The sequence below is a fragment of the Plecotus auritus genome (genome assembly GCF_963455305.1).
Source record: "Plecotus auritus genome assembly, chromosome: 3".
NCBI lineage: Eukaryota > Metazoa > Chordata > Mammalia > Chiroptera > Vespertilionidae > Plecotus > Plecotus auritus.
In genome coordinates, this window is record NC_137772.1 from 149,496,894 (window position 1) to 149,518,004 (window position 21,111).

The 21,111-nt window shown below is 34.9% G+C and overlaps 1 protein-coding gene across 4 annotated transcripts in view; it reads right to left on the bottom strand.

Moving 5' to 3' along the window:
* SYT1 (synaptotagmin 1) overlaps positions 1 to 21,111 on the bottom strand; it is a 562,599-nt gene that overhangs the window by 134,788 nt on the left and 406,700 nt on the right. For 2 of the 4 annotated variants that reach the window (XM_080659089.1, XM_080659090.1), the window contains 2 exons: positions 9,299 to 9,483; positions 2,636 to 2,758 (listed from right to left, as the gene is read on the bottom strand). In XM_080659089.1, coding sequence (XP_080515215.1) covers positions 2,636 to 2,758; positions 9,299 to 9,483 — 308 coding nt within the window. The remainder of the gene's footprint in view (positions 1 to 2,635; positions 2,759 to 9,298; positions 9,484 to 21,111) is intronic. The other 2 variants (XM_080659091.1, XM_080659092.1) reach the window with 1 other exon arrangement.

Here is a 21,111-nt window from a genome sequence, read left to right on the forward strand (position 1 = left end):
ACTTTTGCAAATAAAATAAAAGCTGTGAGTGGACTATTCTAGATGCTCTGACACCAGACATTTTGTATCAACAGACTGCTCTAGATTCATATAGGAAATAAAAGTAAACTCTCTTATTGTTGTTCATAATATATAGTGCCCCCCCCAAATAAAAGTATACACAGTTTAATGTCTGATAGTTCAATTTTGAAAATGAAATGTACTTTAATAAACACTGACTTTATAATTATTAAAAGTGTGTGTATACATAGTGAAAAAGCCAACAAAGTAAAAAAAAAATTCAAACCCTTCCAAAAAAAGTCACAGTTATTTTCTGTAAAACTGACCCACTATGTTTGTAAGTGCATTTGGGTTAGTTGACTCATTTTTTAGCCTGGATTAATGCCCTGAATGACTTTTTTGTTTTGTTTTAACGCTTCAATATCTTTGTGATATCATTATATAACAATAACAATAAGAGTATTGGATTGTACATATACAAAACACAGACAGATGATCAAAGAATAGCTAAAGTAGACATCAGATAATAAAGATATATTTAGTAAATCAAACAATTTGTCTCGGTTTGCCAAATTGGTATCTAGTGTCTGCCTTTAGATTGCATGTGAATAAGCAAGATTCTATGTTTTTCTCACTTTTGCAAAATAAAATTCTTTTGGGCAGGGAAAGCTCTAGTAATATACCTAAACTCCTTAAAACCAAATCATCCATATTTTAAATATTTTTGAATATTTTGTTGGTTAAGGGTGGAATTTCTTCTTCCAACTCCCCTCTGACTTCTGTCTGAGATAAGTATCACATTTCCTTTCATCATGAAAGCATCTCAATTAGAATACCTTAGAGCTATCCTTTAGTTTTGGTAACAAATGTGTATATTTGGTTACAGCCTTATCTGGCAAGTTCCTCAGACCTTATCTTTCTAGACTCATAGAAATCATTTTATAAATCAAATTGGTTGAGAACATTTGGAAAATCAGTGCATAATAATAAAAGTTTCATCAGGTAGAATCTTCTAGTTCCTTAGAATAAAATGCTTTTTTAAAGTAGATGTTTGCTAGAAAGGGAACAGTAAACACACTCAAATATTTGAGTGAAAAAAAATCAGTGCTATTATTTTCTTAAAAAATAATAGTATTTTATAAAATGACACTTATAGTACTGAAAGCCAACTTAGAAAGTTTAAAATTATGACTAATCAGGATGAGATTCCACCAGATTTCTACTGAAAAATTTAACATAGAATAAATTAATAGAAAAATATTGGATCCATATAAAGAGGCAGATTAATTCCCAGGAAACATTATATGTGAAGATAATATATGTTGACCTTGACTTTCCCTAAAATATATAAAAAGAAATTTTGCTTTCAAACAAGTCCTGATGATCAATTTTGGCATGAGTGATAGAAATGACCTCAAATACCCTACTTAACTATAAAAGGTATATCTATAGATCTGTATAAATCCTTACCTATAAACCTCTATCTTTAACCAATATGCTACTTTATAAAATCTATTATGAAATAGCTAGGCAGGACTGTAATGAAACTGATGAAATAAAATTATTATTTTTTAATTTTTTAAATATATTTTATTGATTTTTTTACAGAGAGAAAGGAAGAGGAATACCACATGTGGTATTAGTAGTAATTGTATGTACTTCACATTTACCAGTTCCTCCTCACCCAAAATGAGGAGTGAAGCAAAACAAAATGGAGAGTTTTATATCTCCCCTCTCAAAGAGAAAGGCCGTGTCCTAAGGATTCTTAAGAGTAAGGTCTCTAACTTGGCCAACTCCACTAATTCTTGTCTAGCTTTTTACTTTCTTTAACAATTCAGAAGCTAAAGGAGTATATTCATCAATGTCATAGAATCTGGAAGGCCTTTTTATGGAGAGAGGTTTCTAACAGCTATCTTGGTGTTACTTCTATAACACAGTCAATAAAAGGCAGGTAATATTGTTGTTAATCTAGGTGGCACTTCATGGTTTTTGAGAACTTGAAGCAGATATGCTGGTTTCGTTACCTCCTTTAGTGTTTTGTCACTTTTTGGGCAGTAGTCATAGGCACTAGAAATCAAGTTTCCAGTCTTTTTACTGCTCTAGACCTTCTATCTTATTAGCATCAAGAGTTTGACCTAATAGCATGATATTGTTACACAAGGCATGCCTTTGAAATTCATGAATTTCAATTTTCCATCTTTGATTCCCGTCATACTGATACGTTATGTTTCAAAACTTTGGCTTGAATGGTGGCATAACACAAAGGTCCCTCACCCTGGTTGGATCTAAATCCATGAAGTGCAAGAAAGATTGTTCTAGCTAAGGCTGTGAGGGGTGAGACTGTGGTTGGAGCTCTCAGTATAAGTCTGACTGCTTCAAGTTAATTTGTATTCTGCCTGCCTATTATAAGTGCCATACATTAGATGTAATCAGTTGAATACTGTGAATTCTAATTACCATACATTAAATTAGCAAGTAGGGGACTGCCTGTACTCAGAAATTATTTCATCAATAGCTTTGATAATTGCATTTTCCCCTTGCAGGCAACAAAATGTTTTAAAAAGTAACTAGCTTCAATTTCTACTTGGTAATTTCAGGCAACATAATGAAATTAGAAAACATTCCCTCCTCAGACCTGGTTATTCTGGAAATCATAATCCAATGAGTATTGAAGTTTTCCCAATTTCTCATCTTCTTTGGGTTCTTCTTTTTCTTCTCCGTCAGTCAATCCAGTTTCAGCATCATCATCCTTAAGGGCCTATGAGTAGGGAAATGGATCATATATGTGAATTCAAGTGAATTTTTATCAAAATCCAAATTAAACTGGGCTTGTGGTTATACTTCCAAGCTGTGAAAAGCAAGCACCAAGATGCTGGAAATCTCAGTTTTTCTGACACACATTCACATTTGATGCTTACATATTTTTTTAAAATTCCATTTGTGCATGGAATTCCCCCCCACCCCCCAATCAGCAAGCAACATGGAAGCAATGGAAGAAGCCCCTAAGAATATTGCAAGCAAAAAAATGTAAAGTTGTTGCAAATGTCAACTTGGTATTATATTTGGCTCTGCTGAAACAGCTTATTTCAGAATTATAACAAACATGCTATTAACCAGGCCAGGTTTCACATTCATGTAGGTTAAAGCAATTGATGCTAACCATCATGTAGAACAATTGTTACATGCAGTGGAGTAATTTATATGAAATGTGTGGCCTTTTGTTGCCTTGTTTCCTATGAAAAAACAGTTGAGTAAGTGATTCTCAGAAAAATTTAATTTGTTATGTTTCATATATACATTTGCAATGGTTATGGAAAAAGAGGAAAAACATGCCACCAGCAAATGTATGTTTAGAGAAAGATCTACCCCATTTCCAGTTTAAGTTTACCATTTTATTTTCATAACAGCTCCATAGAAAGCTAGGCTGAATTAAATTGATTTATGGGTCCATTTGATATCAAAAAATAAAAAGTTATGCTTGCAATTTTGTTATACTGAAATCTGTATAAAAGGTTATTTTCCAATAATGAACAAAAATTTTGGGACTGAACTCTCAAAGCTCAGTTTTTATCAGTTGAATAAATTTTATAACCTAAAACTTAAATGTAATATAAATTGAAACACTAGAAAGCTCATTATTTCATAAAGTACATTAAAATGCTCCTCTTTTAAAAAATAAAAAATATAATATTTTCCCAATAAAATGAAAAGATTTTGCTAAATAATTAAAGGTTATAAAGATTATAAATATTACTAGTAAAAGCTTTGTTACTGGGAATATTCAATCTATTGTTTTAAAGAATTAAAAAAAAAGAATCAGAAGTCTGATGAGGAGTTATTATTCAAAATTAAAAATGATAGTGTTACATACCCCTAACCATTAGTGAGGTTGACAAAAATTTGAAATCTTCATATGGACCATTTTATTCTTTTCTTCTACAGACTGCCAATATATAGCCATTGCTCATTTTTCTATTGTTGGTTGCTTTTTATTGATTTGTAGGGACTCTTTGTATTTTAGTGGTTTCTACCTTTCTGTTGTTATAGATAGAAAATATTTTCTCTTAGTTTTTGGTTATGGCATTTTCCTTGCCGTGTGTGTGTGTGTGTGTGTGTGTGTGTTACTGTAGACCTTCACAGGAATCAAGTTAAGACATATGAGTGGTAGACTGTTTTATATCTCTGACAAAGTAAGGGAATCTTAATTCTTGTCAGCAATCAAATAAACCTGAGCATTCTTGTAGAACTTGAATCCAAGAAGCATAACCAGGCTTCAGAAAGGCATTGGAATCATTAAACTACAGCTCAACCGCTCAGTATCTCCCACCACTCCCAGCTCCCAAGTGCATGTTCTTTTTTTTGCTGAGAGAAGACTTTTCTGTTGACTTATCCATTAACACAGAGAACCTCAGTGGTGCTTCCAAATGGCACCATCAGTCTCTCAGTTGAGAAGATTTTCCAATTTGGCTTTACCCAGTGAACTCCAATTTGATTCCAAAAAAACTGAGACTTGGTGGCATCGTATTAATACACTTGTTTGTGTGGGAGGATCAGATAAACAGAGTTGAGCTGAGTCAGAGATGCTTTTCTTTTGGGCTTCCTGAAAAATTTCAGGAGCTTACAATGACCATTAATAGATTAGTGTAGAATGTTAAAAAATTTGGTTAGCCATATACCATTTAATTGGGATATTTTAATTTATACTTCGATGCTTTCTTGAATAATAAAATGTTGATTTACTGATAGCCAAAGGCAGGGAGCAACATAATTATTTAAAAATTTATGCTAATCTGTTAATTTTTGTGTGGGGTATCACTAAAGTGAAAAGAAAAGATTATTGAAACCTCAGCCTTGTGTAAGTCTTTAATGCTGTCTTGGATGTGCTTAGAAAATTGTAGCTTAGGTAATTTGCCTCCCTGTAAGATTTTATTTTTTTAAAAAATAACAGCAAACTAATGCATACATCTGTCTGAAATATCTGCACATTACTATAATAAAAGATTTTATGGATTAAAATACTTTTTCAAAAGTCTCCTTTAGAACTGATGATTTGCATATCATGTTTCAGCCCAGTGCGATTTGAAATAGCTGAAATATTAAATCTCTTTCTCCCTAAGTGGTTTTTGCCCTAATAAAAGGTGCAGGACCATCTCTGCAATTATTCTGCATGAAATAGGTCTAAATTTTTTATAATTTCTCAGTGCCACTGTTCATCACTGCAGTGATTAAGTCTATTCTTGTCCCAAAGGCTGAGTTTAACCAAGACATTTTCTGTACTATTACATTAAATTCAGGCCTATTAAATCAGTGGCCATTATAATATCTCGAGAGCAATACCAGCCCCCATCCTTCCCCCAATGGAACAAAATGCAGAAGAAACAGCTTGTAAACCCAGCAGTTCTGAGAGTTTGATAAATTGCTGTAGAAAAAGCTGTGCTGGGAACATCGACCTTGTTTTAAATTTCAAAGATTTAGTGCACATGCTTCTGGCTTGCTTCAACATTCAAAAGGCGCTTAGTTCACAACCATCAGAAGGAGCACTTGTTCATTCTAAGTTAAATTGTTCAGATTTGGATTTGATAAGGCACAGTAAAAAGAGAGCAACAAAGGAATGAATTTTCTTTCTGTGCCCATCAGTTAAAAACTTGAGCTTTCTAATAATACTCTACTTAACCAGTTAGTAATATTTAATATGAGATCCCTTCATCTTAAAAAAAAAATCGATTTAGTTCAGCCTTGATGTGTGTCAGAATGATCCACCCTCAGCTGTGGAGTCCCAGCTGCCAGGCCACTAGATGTAGCCGAGCGTTGACTTAGGTGTGTCTAAGTAGCAGAGGAAACCTACCGCAAGGGACAGTCCAGAACAGTCATGAGACACAACACAGATAAGAAGGACATAGAAGGAAGAAATAAAAATTAAAGTATCTACACACATTAGTGAAAGCAATGGAGAAAGGACCTTTCCAGACCTATGACTTTCTAAGTTGATATTTTTCCTCTGTATTTTTAGTGTTCTGAAGTTTTAAGACATTAACAAAACCTTATATATCTTTTTCTGTGTAAATACTATTTATAGTTTTTTGTTGTCATTGAAAAATATTAAAAAAATTCTTCCTTGGTTATAAAATTTTACCTTAGAGACAAGCAGCCATGAACAATGAAATTTAAATTTCTGTGACTTTTTATATGGATTGAAATAGTAAAAACATTGATTTTCCTAAACCTAGGTATCTTAAGAAATTGTGTCTAAAATCCCTCTCACATCTGTTTTTAAATAAGTACATTGTCTTTCCCAAGTTAATACCAATGTTCTGTTTAAAAATATTCTAGAAAATATAAATATTTAAAAATAATTTTACTTTGTATTAAAGCTGTTTTGAAATTGTATGATCAAATGTGATATAGCATCTTAAAATCTTTGTTTTGAAATTGTATGATCAAATGTGATATAGCATCTTAAAATCTTCCCCTTCATAAAATGATAGAACCCATTATTAGCTATTTTGTCTGCCTTAAAAAAGTATCATAAGGTACTGTTATATAACTGTTTACTAGTACTCATGGAGCCTACTTTCACTTATCCAAACATTTAATTTAATTGTTTGTAAATCATTTAACATTTAATTGTTTATAAATCAAAATAAGACCTATAAAATCCTACATAGACAAACTGATTTACTTAAAATAATTAAACACCTTTTTGAGGGTTGAAATTTTAAATGCTATGTTGTGACAGTAAATTGTTATAAACTATCACTGATTTCTTAATATTTCCTTATTTTACTCATTTTCTGTTCCCCTCCCATTTAAAGGAATAGGTGACCAGTGAAAAATTAGCTACAGTCAATTCTCTGTATTTATTACTTTTGAGATCTTGGTCATTTATCCAGGTTATAACAGAGGTGATAAACACTGCTACTATTTTATAAACTATAGCCTTTTATGTCATACAGAAAAAAATTTCACAATGAAAAATACAAATTTCTTGTCTTAGGAAAAAACATTATAGTTATTTAATAGAATGTTAATATGATAGTTATTTAATTTAATGTTAATATAATCTATAATTATAAAAGCATAATATGCTAATTAGACCAGACAGCCAGAAGACCTTCAGGATGTCCTTCCGGATGTCCTTCTGGATGACCTTCTGGATAAAGCCAGGGCTGCGAGGGTTGGCTGAGGCTGCAAGGGGCTGTGAGGGCCAGCTGAGGCAGCCGGGGCTGCGAGGGCCAGCCAGGGCTGCGAGGGCTGGCCCAGGCAGCTGGGGCTGTGAGGGCTGAGCCCCTTGCACGAATTTTGTGCATCGGGCCTCTAGCAAATATATAAAAGCCTAAGCAACCATTACGGACTGGTTGACCGAATGACTGGTCGACTGCCCGGTAGCTATGATACACACTGACCACCAGGGGGCAGACGCTCAACACAGGAGCTTCCCCCTGGTGGTCAGTGCGCTCCCATGGCCAACCTCCTGTGGCTGGCCAACGTCCCACGGTCCCTCTCCCCGGACTGGATGAGATGGCCCTGATTGGCCCTGATCAATTGCTGGCTAGGCCAAGGGACCCCACTCATGCACGATTTCGTGCACTGGGCCTCTAGTATAATATAATTATATTATCAAATAATATAATATTATTTGATACTTTTAGCTTTTAATTTCAGGATACTGGAATTTTAATTTTATTGTAGTTACAAAAATGATAGTATTGTATTTTCAACCTACTGTTTGGCATATATAGTAGAAAGTCAAGTAAAAATGGTTCATTTCATGTCCATCTTGAAGATTGCTTCTACACTTAAACGTTGTTTAAATAAATCTGTATCAAGTCCTGCTTGCTATGGACATATTGAAATAAAGCAAGAGATGCTTTAAAATCTCAGTTTCTATGTAACAGATTAACCAGAAAGAAAAGTCCTTATTAGACACGTGTGACTGTACTTTTATGCATTGGATTCTTTGGTTGTGATTAGAAACTTTCAGAAAAATGTAACCCTTCTTACTCTGAGCTCAGGACAGAGCTCTCTGAGTGTGAGCACTAGCCTTACATCCACTTTATAGCCCTGAAACCTAACAAAAGTTCAGGGAGTGAAAAAATGAGCTTTGTAAAATAGACATTACTGTGTCTTTGAGAAAAGGTGTTTAAAACGCGAACTGGGGAGAGGGGTTATTGTCCTGAGTGAGTGATTAACTTGGAAACTATGCAAATGTACTAACATAGCTTTGTTGATTCAATTGTTCCCAAGATTCACATATTTAAGAGTTTACTTAATAGTAATTAATACTATAAGATGAATTTATAAAACTGCATATTTATGTTGCTATTTTGAAATAAATAGAATTATTTGAAGGGAAATGCTGATAAATGAAAATTTTATTTCTTTGAATAATCTTTCTATATTTTAATATGAATGAAATGTTATTTAGAAATATCCATAGTGGATATGATTCAAAAAAACTGAAGAGGCACTTAATCATTATAATTACTAATAGTAAAGTATTCTGAACCAAATCATTCAGTTAATTTAGCGAAAATACACAATATAAAGGACATCCAAACAGCTTCCTTAGACTTGAGAAAATAACCCAGCCAGATTGATTTTATAATCTTTGTTATGGTTTTAATTGTTCCAATGTGAGGAAATAAGAATTTTGCCTTTAAATTCTACTCTGTTCTTTAGGGCCCGCTCATACTTTTCTCCCTTTCCTGTATCATTCATTATTCCCAAGCACTAATGATTAAGCTGGATGGATACATACCATGGGCAGCTTTCATCAAGTGTGATAAACACCTTTAAATTGTCTAACAGCGATTAAGAACAGTGATAATGTGGGCAACCTGCCTGGGTCCCCTCCCTGCAGCAAGAAGCTTTTCTGTAATAAAACTTCACTTTCTCTCAAAAAAAAAAAAAAAAAAAAAGTGATAATGTTAGAAAGGTGACCTGCCCAAGAAGGATAACACTCAGATATTCTTTAATATGTTTCTCAAACTCTAATACAATTAAGACTGGCTAAGCAGTTGTAATCAGAATATTCAGGCATCATTCCAATATGCTGAGCCATCAAGAGGGTCATGGAAGCCCTTTTCCGGCTTATATGCTTAGGAGACTCGAAAACCCTACCAAATATTTCCATTGCACTTTGGGATATTGAATAATGGCTGAAAGGATTGCAACGCATCTCTAAAACAATGATATTTATCCAGAAGTTGTTCATTTCTATACTTATCTCACATGAAAGAATAAACCATTTATTAATTTCCAATAAAATCTAAGAAGAACTATGGAATGAATACATTACCTGATCTTTCATGGTCTTCCCTAAGTCTTTCACATCTTTCATGTTAATGGCATTCTTTCCTCCCTTTTCCTTTCCCTTCTTCTTGTTTTTCTTTTTGAACAAACATTTCTTACAGATACAAAAGCAGCAGGTCAGGACTAAAAGGACCACGACTATGGCTATGGCAATTAAGGCCCATGGTGGCACTGAAAGAAAAAAAATGTGCAGAGAACATTAGTAGTAAAACACACATGCAAAACTTTTAACTTATGGGCTATAACGCTATTCACTCATTCATTCCCATTCATTGAGCACCTATTATGCTCTAGTCTAGGCGCTCTGTTCTGCATTACTTTATCTAGTTGTTTCCTATGCCTATAGTGTTTAAAATTTTTTGATTTTGCTCTTCCAGATATGTCAAATATTTCCTCCCTATTGCTTTTCCTGTCCCTCCATGCTATATTTTCATTAATCCATTCCTTCATTCATTCAGAGCATTGCTTTGGAGTTTGACCTCTGATTTTAAATCCTGGCTTCACCATTTACTAGCTGCGTGACCTTGAACAAGTTGTCTAACTTCTTTCTGCCTCAGTTTCTTCATTTCTAAAGTGGAGGCAAATTGGTAGGTAGCTCATAGTCTTTTTGAAGTTTAAATAAGATGCCGTGCCTGGCACATAGTAAAAGTTTAATAAATATCAGTTGTTATTACTCATCTATTAAGTACTAGGGGTTCTATGATGTCTGGGTACGATGGGAGTGGAAACCATTAATCAAACATAAAGACAAATGTAACATCATAATGGCAGAGAAGGCTAGGCGTAAGGTGCTTGGTGCTCTGAACGTCAGTCACAGGGACCTTGACCCACTGGGATCTCCAGAGGCAGGGCAGTGGTTCTGTGCTCAGTGGCTCTCAACCATGGTTAAAACAGGCTTGGACACTTACAGGCTATGCAACTCTGGCCAGATTGTCTCATTGTTCTGAGTTTCTACTTCCTTCTCTATAAAGTGAAGATCATAGTGGTACCCATTTCATCTATTTTGAAGATGAAAGGAGTTAATATATTAAAAAGTTTATAATGGCATCCAGCACATAGCAAGTACTCAATGTTAGCTGTAATAACTCAAGACTTGGAGCTAAGTACAGTGAGTAGAGCTCAGAGTACATGTGGGGACAGAAAACATGCACACCAATAAATATGTGAAAAGAGAGATGAGTCCACTCAGAGAAGTTCAGTGGGTATGCGAGTGGGATTGAGATGGGGAGAGATGATTGTTAGACAAGGGGAGGCTTCCAATTTATAGGCTCCGTTGAATATAGGCATACTGATATATAAACAAGTACACCCAACTAAAAATTTTTATCACAAGTTGTCCATCTACTAAAAGTCAATGTGTTTTCTTATTTCGCACCCACCACACATGTGCTTATCAAAAATAAGTTCTATGAAAACATTCAGGATTTCACTTTGCCTGGAAAGGAATTACTCAACCAGAAGAAATAATTAGATTTGCCTATTGAAATCAGAAAAGACATTGTGCACTGAAATGGTAAGAGAAAGTTATATTTTCTGCCAGCTACATAAACATCACTAGAACCAATGACTGCTGGATACAAGTCAGGAGTACTGTGATAAAGTAATAACAAAAATATTAACTTCTCTTCAAACCTGAGAAAACCCACTCTATGCTGTCACTGTATTTAGCTTCATAGAGTAGAATATGTACTGTGCATATTATTCAAGATTATGATTGACTACTAGCTGTTAACCTAAGGACATATAAAATCACAACTTCCAAAATTGTATGTTCAGCCAAAGAAATATTTGTGTGAAAGTTTTATCTAAAAGTTTCTTACTTTTTTAATATAGTGAAATGCTTACCAAGCATTAATGAGAGAGCCTATGTATTCATTGCAGATGAGACAATCTATACTAATAAAAGCATAATATGCTAATTAGACCAGACAACCTTTTGGATGAAGCTGGGGCTGCAAGGGAAGCCCGGGTCCCGGGTGACAGAGGGAAGCTGGTGCCAGCAGCCAGGGAAAGAAAGGCCTACTTTTGCATGAATTTCGTGCGTTGGGCCTCTAGTATTTAATAATGACTGTTCATTTTGAACCTTGTAAATTATGCTCCTAGTTGGACTTGTGTGACAGTCTCTCAGAGAGTGACGTGAAAGTCTCCTAAATTACACAGGACAGATGGAGATCACTTGATAACTTCACAAAAAGAAAATAGGCAGTGAAAACACAGACGCATTATTTAATCAAAAGGAGTTAAAGGGATAGAAACATAGGATTACAGCCAGAAATCTGAAATAGTGCCACCTGAAGGTAAATTATAGCCACTGAAAAACTTAATTTATGACTTTTATTTCTTAAAGTGTCCTAGATTTCCTTGCAGTTGATCTTCTGAATATAGTTTTAACTTTGAGTATGCTGTATTGCATATATGAAATTAACAAAAATTTCCTCATAATATACTGGCACCTTTAGATAGAATTAATTTAAAAAAAGTTGTTTTGTGCACTCATTTGAAAATCTGACTGAATAGTTAATTATAATATAAATAATTTAATTCCATTTATCATGTTAAAAATATTCTATTGTATAAAGCAACCAAATATTTAAAATTTGATATGTTTAATAAGAAACACCATCTATCATATTATTCACTTGAATATTAGTGGGCAAATCTCATGGGATATATTTTGGGTTAGGCTGAAAAGTTATTGAAGACCTACTTATTATGAGTCAGCAACTGTGCTACTGTTTTACATATATTATCTAATTTAATCTTCACAGCAATTTTGCTGATTATCCCTTCAATTTTGTATAGAAAGAAAAAATAGTTTGAGAAATTCAAATATTTCTTTACATTAGTAGGTTAAGATGTACATATTTTAAATGTATTCAAAGGAAAAATTATTCTTGAGCTTTGAAATCTCTTTAATAGAACATTTTATTTTAAAAACAACAGTGAGGCAAATAATAGCATAAGATGCTGCCAAGAGTGATTTCTATAATATAAAAGATAGCTTCAATAAAAATAGACTCATCAAAATATTGCTACAGGTAGAAAGCTATTAGCTTATTGTTACTACTACCAATTAATGGACTTTTGTGATGAGAATTTTAAAATTTAACTTAAATAACTTTCAACAGAAAATAATAGACTAGTGTACAAACTCTTCATTAAAAATGTTACTTTCATTTTCTAGTTAATGAACTAATCTCATATTATTTAACCCAAAGGTAAACCGATGCATAAGCATTAAGACAAAGTCAAATCAAAACTGCTTCTGATGTTTTAACTTAGACTTTGCGGTGAGCAGAATAACGACACCTCAAAAATGTCCATATTTTATTTCCTGAAAACTGTGACTATGTTAGCTTACATGGCAAAAAGGACTTTGCAGATGTGATTAAGGGTCTTGAGAAAGGGATATTATCCTGGGTTATTCAGAGGGTCCCAAGAAACTGAGTAGAATGGTAGAATGTTGGTTACCAAGGGCTGGTATAAAGGTGTGTGAGGTGATGGGTATGTATTTGGGGGTGGTGGGTGAAAACATTTAAGATATACTGTCTTAGTAAAATTCAAGTACATATATTAAATTATCATGTTAGACACCTTAAATTTACACAGTGTCATTTATTATATCTCAGTGTCAAAAAAAGAGAAGGAATCAGCCCTACTGACACTGTGATTTTAGCTCAGTAAAACCTGTTTAGACTTTTGACCTCCAGAACTAGGAAATAATAAATTTGTGTGATTTAATGCCTATAAATTTGGAGTCATTCATTATGGCAGCAATAGGAAACTCAAGAGATACACAGAAGACCTTGGAAGGTCTGTAATATATGCTGCATATAGGTGATTATACAATTGGAATATTAGTGTGGGCTATCTTTATATTTTCTATGATACTTCCTTCTCATCCACCCTTTTACCTCCCTTCTGCAACCATTCTCATAATACTAACATTGTACCAAAGACTCTCTCAAAGATAACCAATGGTTCCCTTTTGGAGAAACCCAAACAATGGTGTCTGTGGTATGAGAAAATCTTGATCAGATATTCCTTCTTGAAATTTTCTTCTGCTTTTGTTTCTATTGTTCTTACTAACATCTCCTTCTAAGCCTCTGACTTTTCTCTCTTTCTTTCTCATTCCCAAGTCTTAAAAAGAGTTATTCAAAGTTCTTAGCCTCTTGCTCATCTTCATGTTCACTCATTGTTGAGCACATCCTTTCCCATGCCTTCTCCTTTTAGGTTGGTTATTCCATTCTGCTTCTTTGTCTATATGTTTGAACTGTATTTCCCACTGCCTACAGATTGTTTCCTATGAAGCCTTCATCTTCTCAAACCAGTTCTCCAAACCAACTATATGGCTTTTGCCTTTGCTTCTTTCATTTTCTCTGCCTCTCAGACATTGACACCATTCACATAGACATGCGAAAATTTTTATTCCGGAATCTGACTGACTTGCAAGTTGTGCCATTTCTTCTTTGATGTGTTTTATTTCTTTCTTTTACACCTATTTGTACTTGTAAGGGGTGGACCTGACACCTGCTACCTAATCACTCTTCCCATCAATTATCTCTTCTCTCCATTATCTCTTTTACCCACTCATAGTCATCAGACACAACTTTCTAATATATAATTTTTAATTATTTTGTATAGAGCTTTTAAAGTCTATCATTTGTCCTACCCTACTTGTTCATCATTTTCCCCCCTTCACTGCTTCCTACACTATCCTCTAGGCTGAACAGACTGATTAGCTTGTTCCTTGCTTAATTCTATCTCCTTATTTTTTAATGTATATTCCTTTTGTAAAAAAAAAATATGTTTTTATTGATTTTTAGAGAGCGAGAGAGAAGGGAGAAGGAGAGAGAGAGTAACATTGATGATTAAGAACCATTGATTGGTTGCTGCCTGCACACCTCCTACTGGGGATTGAGCCCACAACTCTGGCACATGCCCTGACTGAGAATCCAATCGGTGCATGGGATGATGGTCAACTAACTAAGCCACACCAACCAGGGCATCAAGTATATTCCTTTTATTTTGAAATGGTATTCTTCCCCCTCTGTAGTCAGTTAGATATTTATGTTTGAGGCTCCACACAGGTCTCACTTAGTGTGGACAGATTTTTAAATACAAATATTACATACATTTGCTAAAATTTCCCTCTTCCACCCAGTGGAAAATAATGACTATGTGATACAATAAACTGGGTATAAATTGATGTGCTACTTAAAAATAAAAAGACAAATCTATATGAATGTATAAACGGTATTTTAATGTATCCTCTTCCTACACAAAAACTCCACTTTTTATTCAAACTTCACTTCAAAACTCAGCTCTTCTAGATTATTCATGACATGAAGCACTGATATTTAATGAAAATATAATAAAATAATTAGGAACCATTTAGAAATAAATTTGCATTACCAGGTCTTCTGTTGGGGAAATCACAATCAAACAACTATTCCCCTCATTAAGAGATGGGATAAACTGATCAGTTTAAAAAAGTAATGCCCACTGGAATGGCTTAATTAGTTGAGTGTTGTTCTGTGCATTGAAAAGTTGAGGGTTTGGTTCCCAGTCAGGACACATATCTAGGTTTTGTTTGATCTCTGGTTGGGGTGAGTAAGGGAAGGCTACTGATCCATGACTCTTTCTTTCTTTTTTTCCTTTCTTTCTTTCTTCCTTCCTTCCTTTCTTTCTTTCTTTCTTTCTTTCTTTCTTTCTTTCTTTCTTTCTTCCTTCCTTCCTTCCTTCCTTCCTTCCTTCCTTCCTTCCTTCCTTTCTTTCCCCTCTCTCTTTCACCAAAAAAAGCATATCCTTGGGTGAGGATTTTAAAAAAAGTGTCACAAAGAACAAGAATATTTGTGAGTATACATTCATAAAAGGGAAATTTTTAATATTACTGAATAGCAGCCCTGTGTGTCAAGTTATGTTCCCAAATCCAAAGTCTACTCATCATTCACACATTGTACTCAGACCTACAGAGTGAGCAGTTGGGGAGAGGCACTTTTTAAATCTACACAAAGTGCTTTATGGCCAAGGGGAGCCCTGCTCTAGTTCTCCTGATTCCGAGCTCTCACTTCTAAATAGGTTTTTCTTCCCCATTTTCTAAAATGCCTGTCTGAGTACTATCAGCTTAACAGTGCTCAGTAAATGTCAGGTGGGCTCAAAAGAAAACCACATAACCATGTTCTTAAGGTCAAGTGGAAGCAGAGTGGACAGTCTCTGAGGTACACCACCATCTGAAGTGTGTTTTCCGTAGGTCTGCTCTCAATCCCACTTCCTTAGCTCTGACTCTCTCCTGCCTCATTCCCATTCACAGCCCCCTATTGCAGTCTCCTAGGCTGGCAACCTTGTGATGGATTTGTGCATTGGGTCAAGGATTAATCCAGGGCAAAACTCACTGGTTTTGTATTTCCTGCCTTGACTTCATGTTTAAGGGAAGCTCTGCATTATCTATCAGTTCCATTCCCAATTCATCATGTTATGAAACAACCTTAAATCCATGTCTCTTACATAAGACAAGCTGTATTTGCTTCTCTGAGAAATATAAGCTTGTTCATTTACATCTGTCCTAGATATTACAGCCGAGAAACTCAAGATGACACCAGTAATAAACTATTGCTACGGCCACTACAAAAATTCGGCAATAACCTCAATCATTTTCTACCTCTTACACATCTGTTTTGTCATAGAAGTGCCTCACCACTGCACTAATGTCTGTTATTTACTTTATGAGTAACCTACATATTTTCCATTTTTATATTTACTGAGCTTTTTACCATCTTCTAGTTTTATCCAAAAATAATCCATCTTTCTAGATCAGCATACATTAATGCAAGATTCAGAATGTAATATGAAAATAAATTTTCTATTAACCAGTAGGAAAAATAATATGTATTTTAAAGTTTTGCTTTTATTATTTATTTTTTAAAATATATTTTTATTGACTTCAGAAAGGAAGGAAGAGGGAGAGAGATAGAAACATCCATGATGAGAGAGAATCATGGATTGGCTGCCTCCTGCAAGTCCACCACTGGGGATTGCGCCCACAACCTGAGCACGTGCCCTTGACCGGAATCGAACCTGGGACCTTTCAGTTTGCAGGCCGATGCTCTATCCACTGAGCCAAACTGGCTAGGGCCAAAGTTTTGCTTTAGACTGTTTAGTAATAATTTTTAAAAACACAAGGATAATAATTTTTCAAAGGTTGATTTAAAAATAAGCCTTGATTTTACAAAGCTTTTCTACATTGCAGAATGCAAATAGGAAAAAAACAACCCTTTGGAAATATGTGGGTTAATATAGTCATTAACCACTTCTGGAGAGAGGACATACATGGCAAAATCTAAACAATGTACAAAGTCATACAGAATATAGTTTATGATTAACCCAACCAGTTAAAGGTCAGAATGAAGAATTTCTCAATTATAGACTGAAATGGCTTCAAAAACTATACATTCCTGGCTCCTGAGTTCTAAACAAATTTACCTTTTCCTCTTTAGAATGGTAGTTCTAAGCCTCCTTTTAATTATATGGCACCTTTTAAAATAGGACATGCTATGGGCTATTGACGGGAAATATGTAGTTTGTGTGCTGTGTGTGTGCTGTGTGTGTGTGTGTGGTGTGTGTGTGTGTGTGTTTAAATTCCACACAATTGTGAGTGTTACCCTTGTGGAGATTACAGGACTAGGACACCACTGGACTCCAAATTACAAACTCCTTTCCCAGAACATCAATGTACAATTTACCAAGATTACTGAATTAGGGAAAATTTACTCCAGCATTTGGTCATTTAACCTTTCATTTATTTCTTCTGGGCAATTTCTTGCATTATCATACTGTGCCGGAGTGGTGGGGAAACAGAGTACAGAGAAGCTGGGTCTTTCTCTAGGAGCTTATGAAGACTTAACTCCCAAGATAAAAACTGGATAGGAAGCAATACAGAATTAAGCACAAAATTCAGTGGAGTAGGAGGCTGTGTAGGTAGTAGGTTGGAGAAGGACAAACTAAAGAGTCCAAGAGTTCAAGGAAGGCTTCATGGAGGAGGTGAGCTTGGAAGCCTTGCCTGTTAACACAGTGAAAATAGCATTTTGGGGAATCCAGCTCATTTCCTCCTTCCCTTTTCCCCTGACTCCCTCCTTCCTCCTGTCTGTCTTCTTCCCTTCCTCTCTCTCTTCCTTTCTCCTTCCTTCCCATCTGTCCTTTGGTTTTTAGACTCCTTTTAATGAAACTTATCACCTTGTTAAACAAAGCTCTCAATAAAGCAAAGACTTAAGGAAATCTACTTTAGACTTTTTTAAATCATATTTAATGAAAAGACATTTCCTTATAGTAAACATATGTAGCCTTCTCTAAATAACCTTCAAAATTACCTTCTTAAGAGCACATTTTCCTCTTACATAGTTCTGTTTAGCTTTTCAGTATGTGCCTCTGACAAAAAAGCAAACTAGGAGATGTTTCTGTATAAATATGTTGTAAAAATTATCCAAGCTACTGACTGGAGTTCGCTACCTGTGGCTTTTTAAGGCAGATGGATGGTGTGAACAACAATGTAGGGGAGAGGCTCATTCATTCCTTTAGCCAGTCATTTATGTGAGTGTCTAGTTAATACATTTAGTGCTCAGCACATTGGAGGAACAGTAAACAGGTTTGAAGTAATTTACTTACTTAAACAGTGTATAGTCCAGCTGGGCAAATGTAATTAATATACATGAAGCGAATTGTGAACAATACGAGAAAGCATGTTAGGTAAATGAAATGAGGTCTTTTGCTAGATTCTGATTCTACTATGTAGTCAGAATGGCTATTTTACTTTTCAAATAAACTCTTATTTAGAATTATTTAAAAAAAAACTCTATAAATTTAATAAATGGAAAATCTGCCTCTCTTTGCCCATAAACTCTTTACTGAAGTTTTCTATGTAAAACTTCAGTAAAATACATTATATTGCTTTGATATGCACAAAGTCACAATATATATATTGATAAATTTTTGCTAGAACCTCTATCTGTTGATCTGATTTCAATATGTACTATGCTATTGAACAAATTCACAGCCCCTGCTGAATAACTTACTAAGGTTATTGGTGTTTCTTGCTGAATGCAATGATTAGTCTTGATAACAAAAGTTAGTTGACTGAAGGCAATTTATTTGCCACAGGTATTAGTCAAATAATTAACTTTATAAAATATCTAAGTAGTCTGCTTTCAATGATAAGGCAAAGTCATCCATATCTTCACAATATTGGAGTGTCTGAAATTTAACAGGGAAAGGATGTTGGGTCTCCAGGCAGAGATAAGCCCCAGCACAAATTCCAGAGGATTTAGATAAGGCTTCACAGTAGGCCCTGGAGCTTGCTGCCTGCAGGCTCTAGGGAGAGTGCATCGGTAAACAGAAAGGGATGCCAGGTAAGTTGGCAGAGATGAGGGCTATTCATGGGCTAATCAGTTCTGAGCCTTTGGAAGTTCGTAATAGTTTTCAATCATGCTGTGGACAACACAATTTCGTGGTTAAAGGGAAATCCATTTATCCTGTAACATTTGCAGTATGCCTCACTTGAGTTCTGCTTTCAAAGTTCAAAACTAAAAAAGAGTTATACCTGAGGTTCAACTTCTAGATTAGAAATCTTCAAAATAATGATATCTTGGTTTCTGAGCCAATTAGTATTTGGTTTCATTATGATGCTTTGAATTTGGTTAGCAATTTTTTTTTTCATCTGTTTTCCATTAAAGATACCCAAGGAGGAAAAAAAAATCTATCCTAGGAATTAAATATAGCACCTGTTTGTTGGTGACTTTTGGATAACTTAATATTTGAGTACCTACTGGTTTCTTTGCTAAGCAATTTAATGTTCCTATGATTGAATCAAATTATGATGAAAGAATATCAGTTAAAGGGGTAGATATAATCCCTGCTACCTTATGATATTTTATAGCTTCAGTTCAACAGTTATAAGAAACAAACAAACAAAAATATCACTTAGTCTTACTACCTGCTTTTTGAAAGACTTCTTCCCCCCGAATCTTGCTGGTTTATTATTCTAAGAGCAGGAGACACATTTTTAGAATTCCCTGCAACTTGGAGAGATTTGATTGTACTGACAGGAGAACTGTGTGGTTGCTATGCATAAGCGCAGAAGAGCAGGATGTTTGAGTCTTTGCAGTCATAAAAGGAAAGAGTCAGGCTCATTAATTTCATTACTATACAAAGTGACAGGCAGACAACAACGGACACAAAGCCCCTTGCTTGTCTGGGCTATCCACAGGACATTTTTCCTTGATTATCCAATGGATTCCTGCGGCTCTAGGCCCAACATTAATTTTCTTATCTAACTGTGTTTTCTCTGCTTCTCTCAACATGTTTGTCTTCATGGCTCTTTTATCTGTCTAGTCCCAAATTTGTAGCATCATTTCTTTTTGTTTCCTGGTTCTTAGATTTGAACTTTTATCTTCTACAGCTCCATGATCCTTGATTCATTTTCTGTTCTTGCTTTTAAAAGGGCTTCTCTACGCTAGTCTTGTGTCTAGTGGCCTTTCTTGTTTTTGTTTTTTCCTTTTAAGTCTTATCCCTCCTCTGTTCAGAGCTTGTACTTCTAAGCACTGCAACTGTGGACATATAACCTCAAGGCCCTGCACAAATCTTGCTGGTTTTTGTAAATCTCACAGATCTGCATTAGGAATGTAGAATTCCTTTCATTTTCATTTGTTTGTCAAAATCAGTCATTTCTCCATTTAAAATATTCCCAGTAGACTTCCTCTAAATGTCTACCTGAGGAATAATTACACATGAGCCTGTATGTGGTCTGTCATCCACATTTATTTATGCCTTCTAAATTGTATAATCATATCGATCCTTGTTTTCTAGTAGCTTTGTTTCTTCAACATGGGAGACTACCTGAAGAGGAATACTGTTATCTCCTTTTCTTCTACCTCTTCCCCATGAATATTAATTGGTTGGGTAGATAGCAAATCTTAAGCAAACATTAAGTATTAAATACATGAAATTATAAGTAGAGGCAATAAAGTCTTCAAGTATTGTTCACACATAGTGAAGACATGACCCCATGAACACCTTGGTAGAACTAAATGATACACTTTTTGGTAACACTACTGATCAAACCCTGATAAAACTTCAGTAATATATCAACTTTCCAGATCATTTAGAAAATGTGCAAGTATTCCTTATTTTTTATTCTAAGTAGCCTATGGAGGAAGCAGCAGGCTCATTCCCTCCTCCACCCCTCCATCAATTATTCTTTTTTTTTTTTTTTTTAAAGTTTTTTTTTTTTTAAATATATTTTATTGATTTTTTTACAGAGAGGAAGGGAGAGGGATAGAGAGTTAGAAACATCGATGAGAGAGAAACATCGATCAGCTGCCTCCTGCACACCCCCCACTGGGGACATGCCCGCAACCAAGGTACATGCCCTTGACCGGAATCGAACCCGGGACCTTTCAGTCCACAGGCCGACGCTCTACCACTGAGCCAAACCGGTTTCGGCTCAATTATTCTTTTGTTATATAGTCCCTTGAAAAGATTTTCTTAAAGGTGTATTAGTAATGCTGATGTGGTTTTCCCTTCTTATATCCAGCACCTCCAGTACTGTAGTTGCACTTATTGCTAGGAGGATACATTCAAAGACCCGCAGTGGATGGCCCAAACTGCAAATGGTACAGAACCTAACATATACTAAGATTTTTCCTATACATACTTAACTTACGATAAATTTATATGCAAAGTTAGGCACAGTAAGACATTCAACAACAACTAATAGTAGAACAATTATAACAATGTATTGTAATAAAA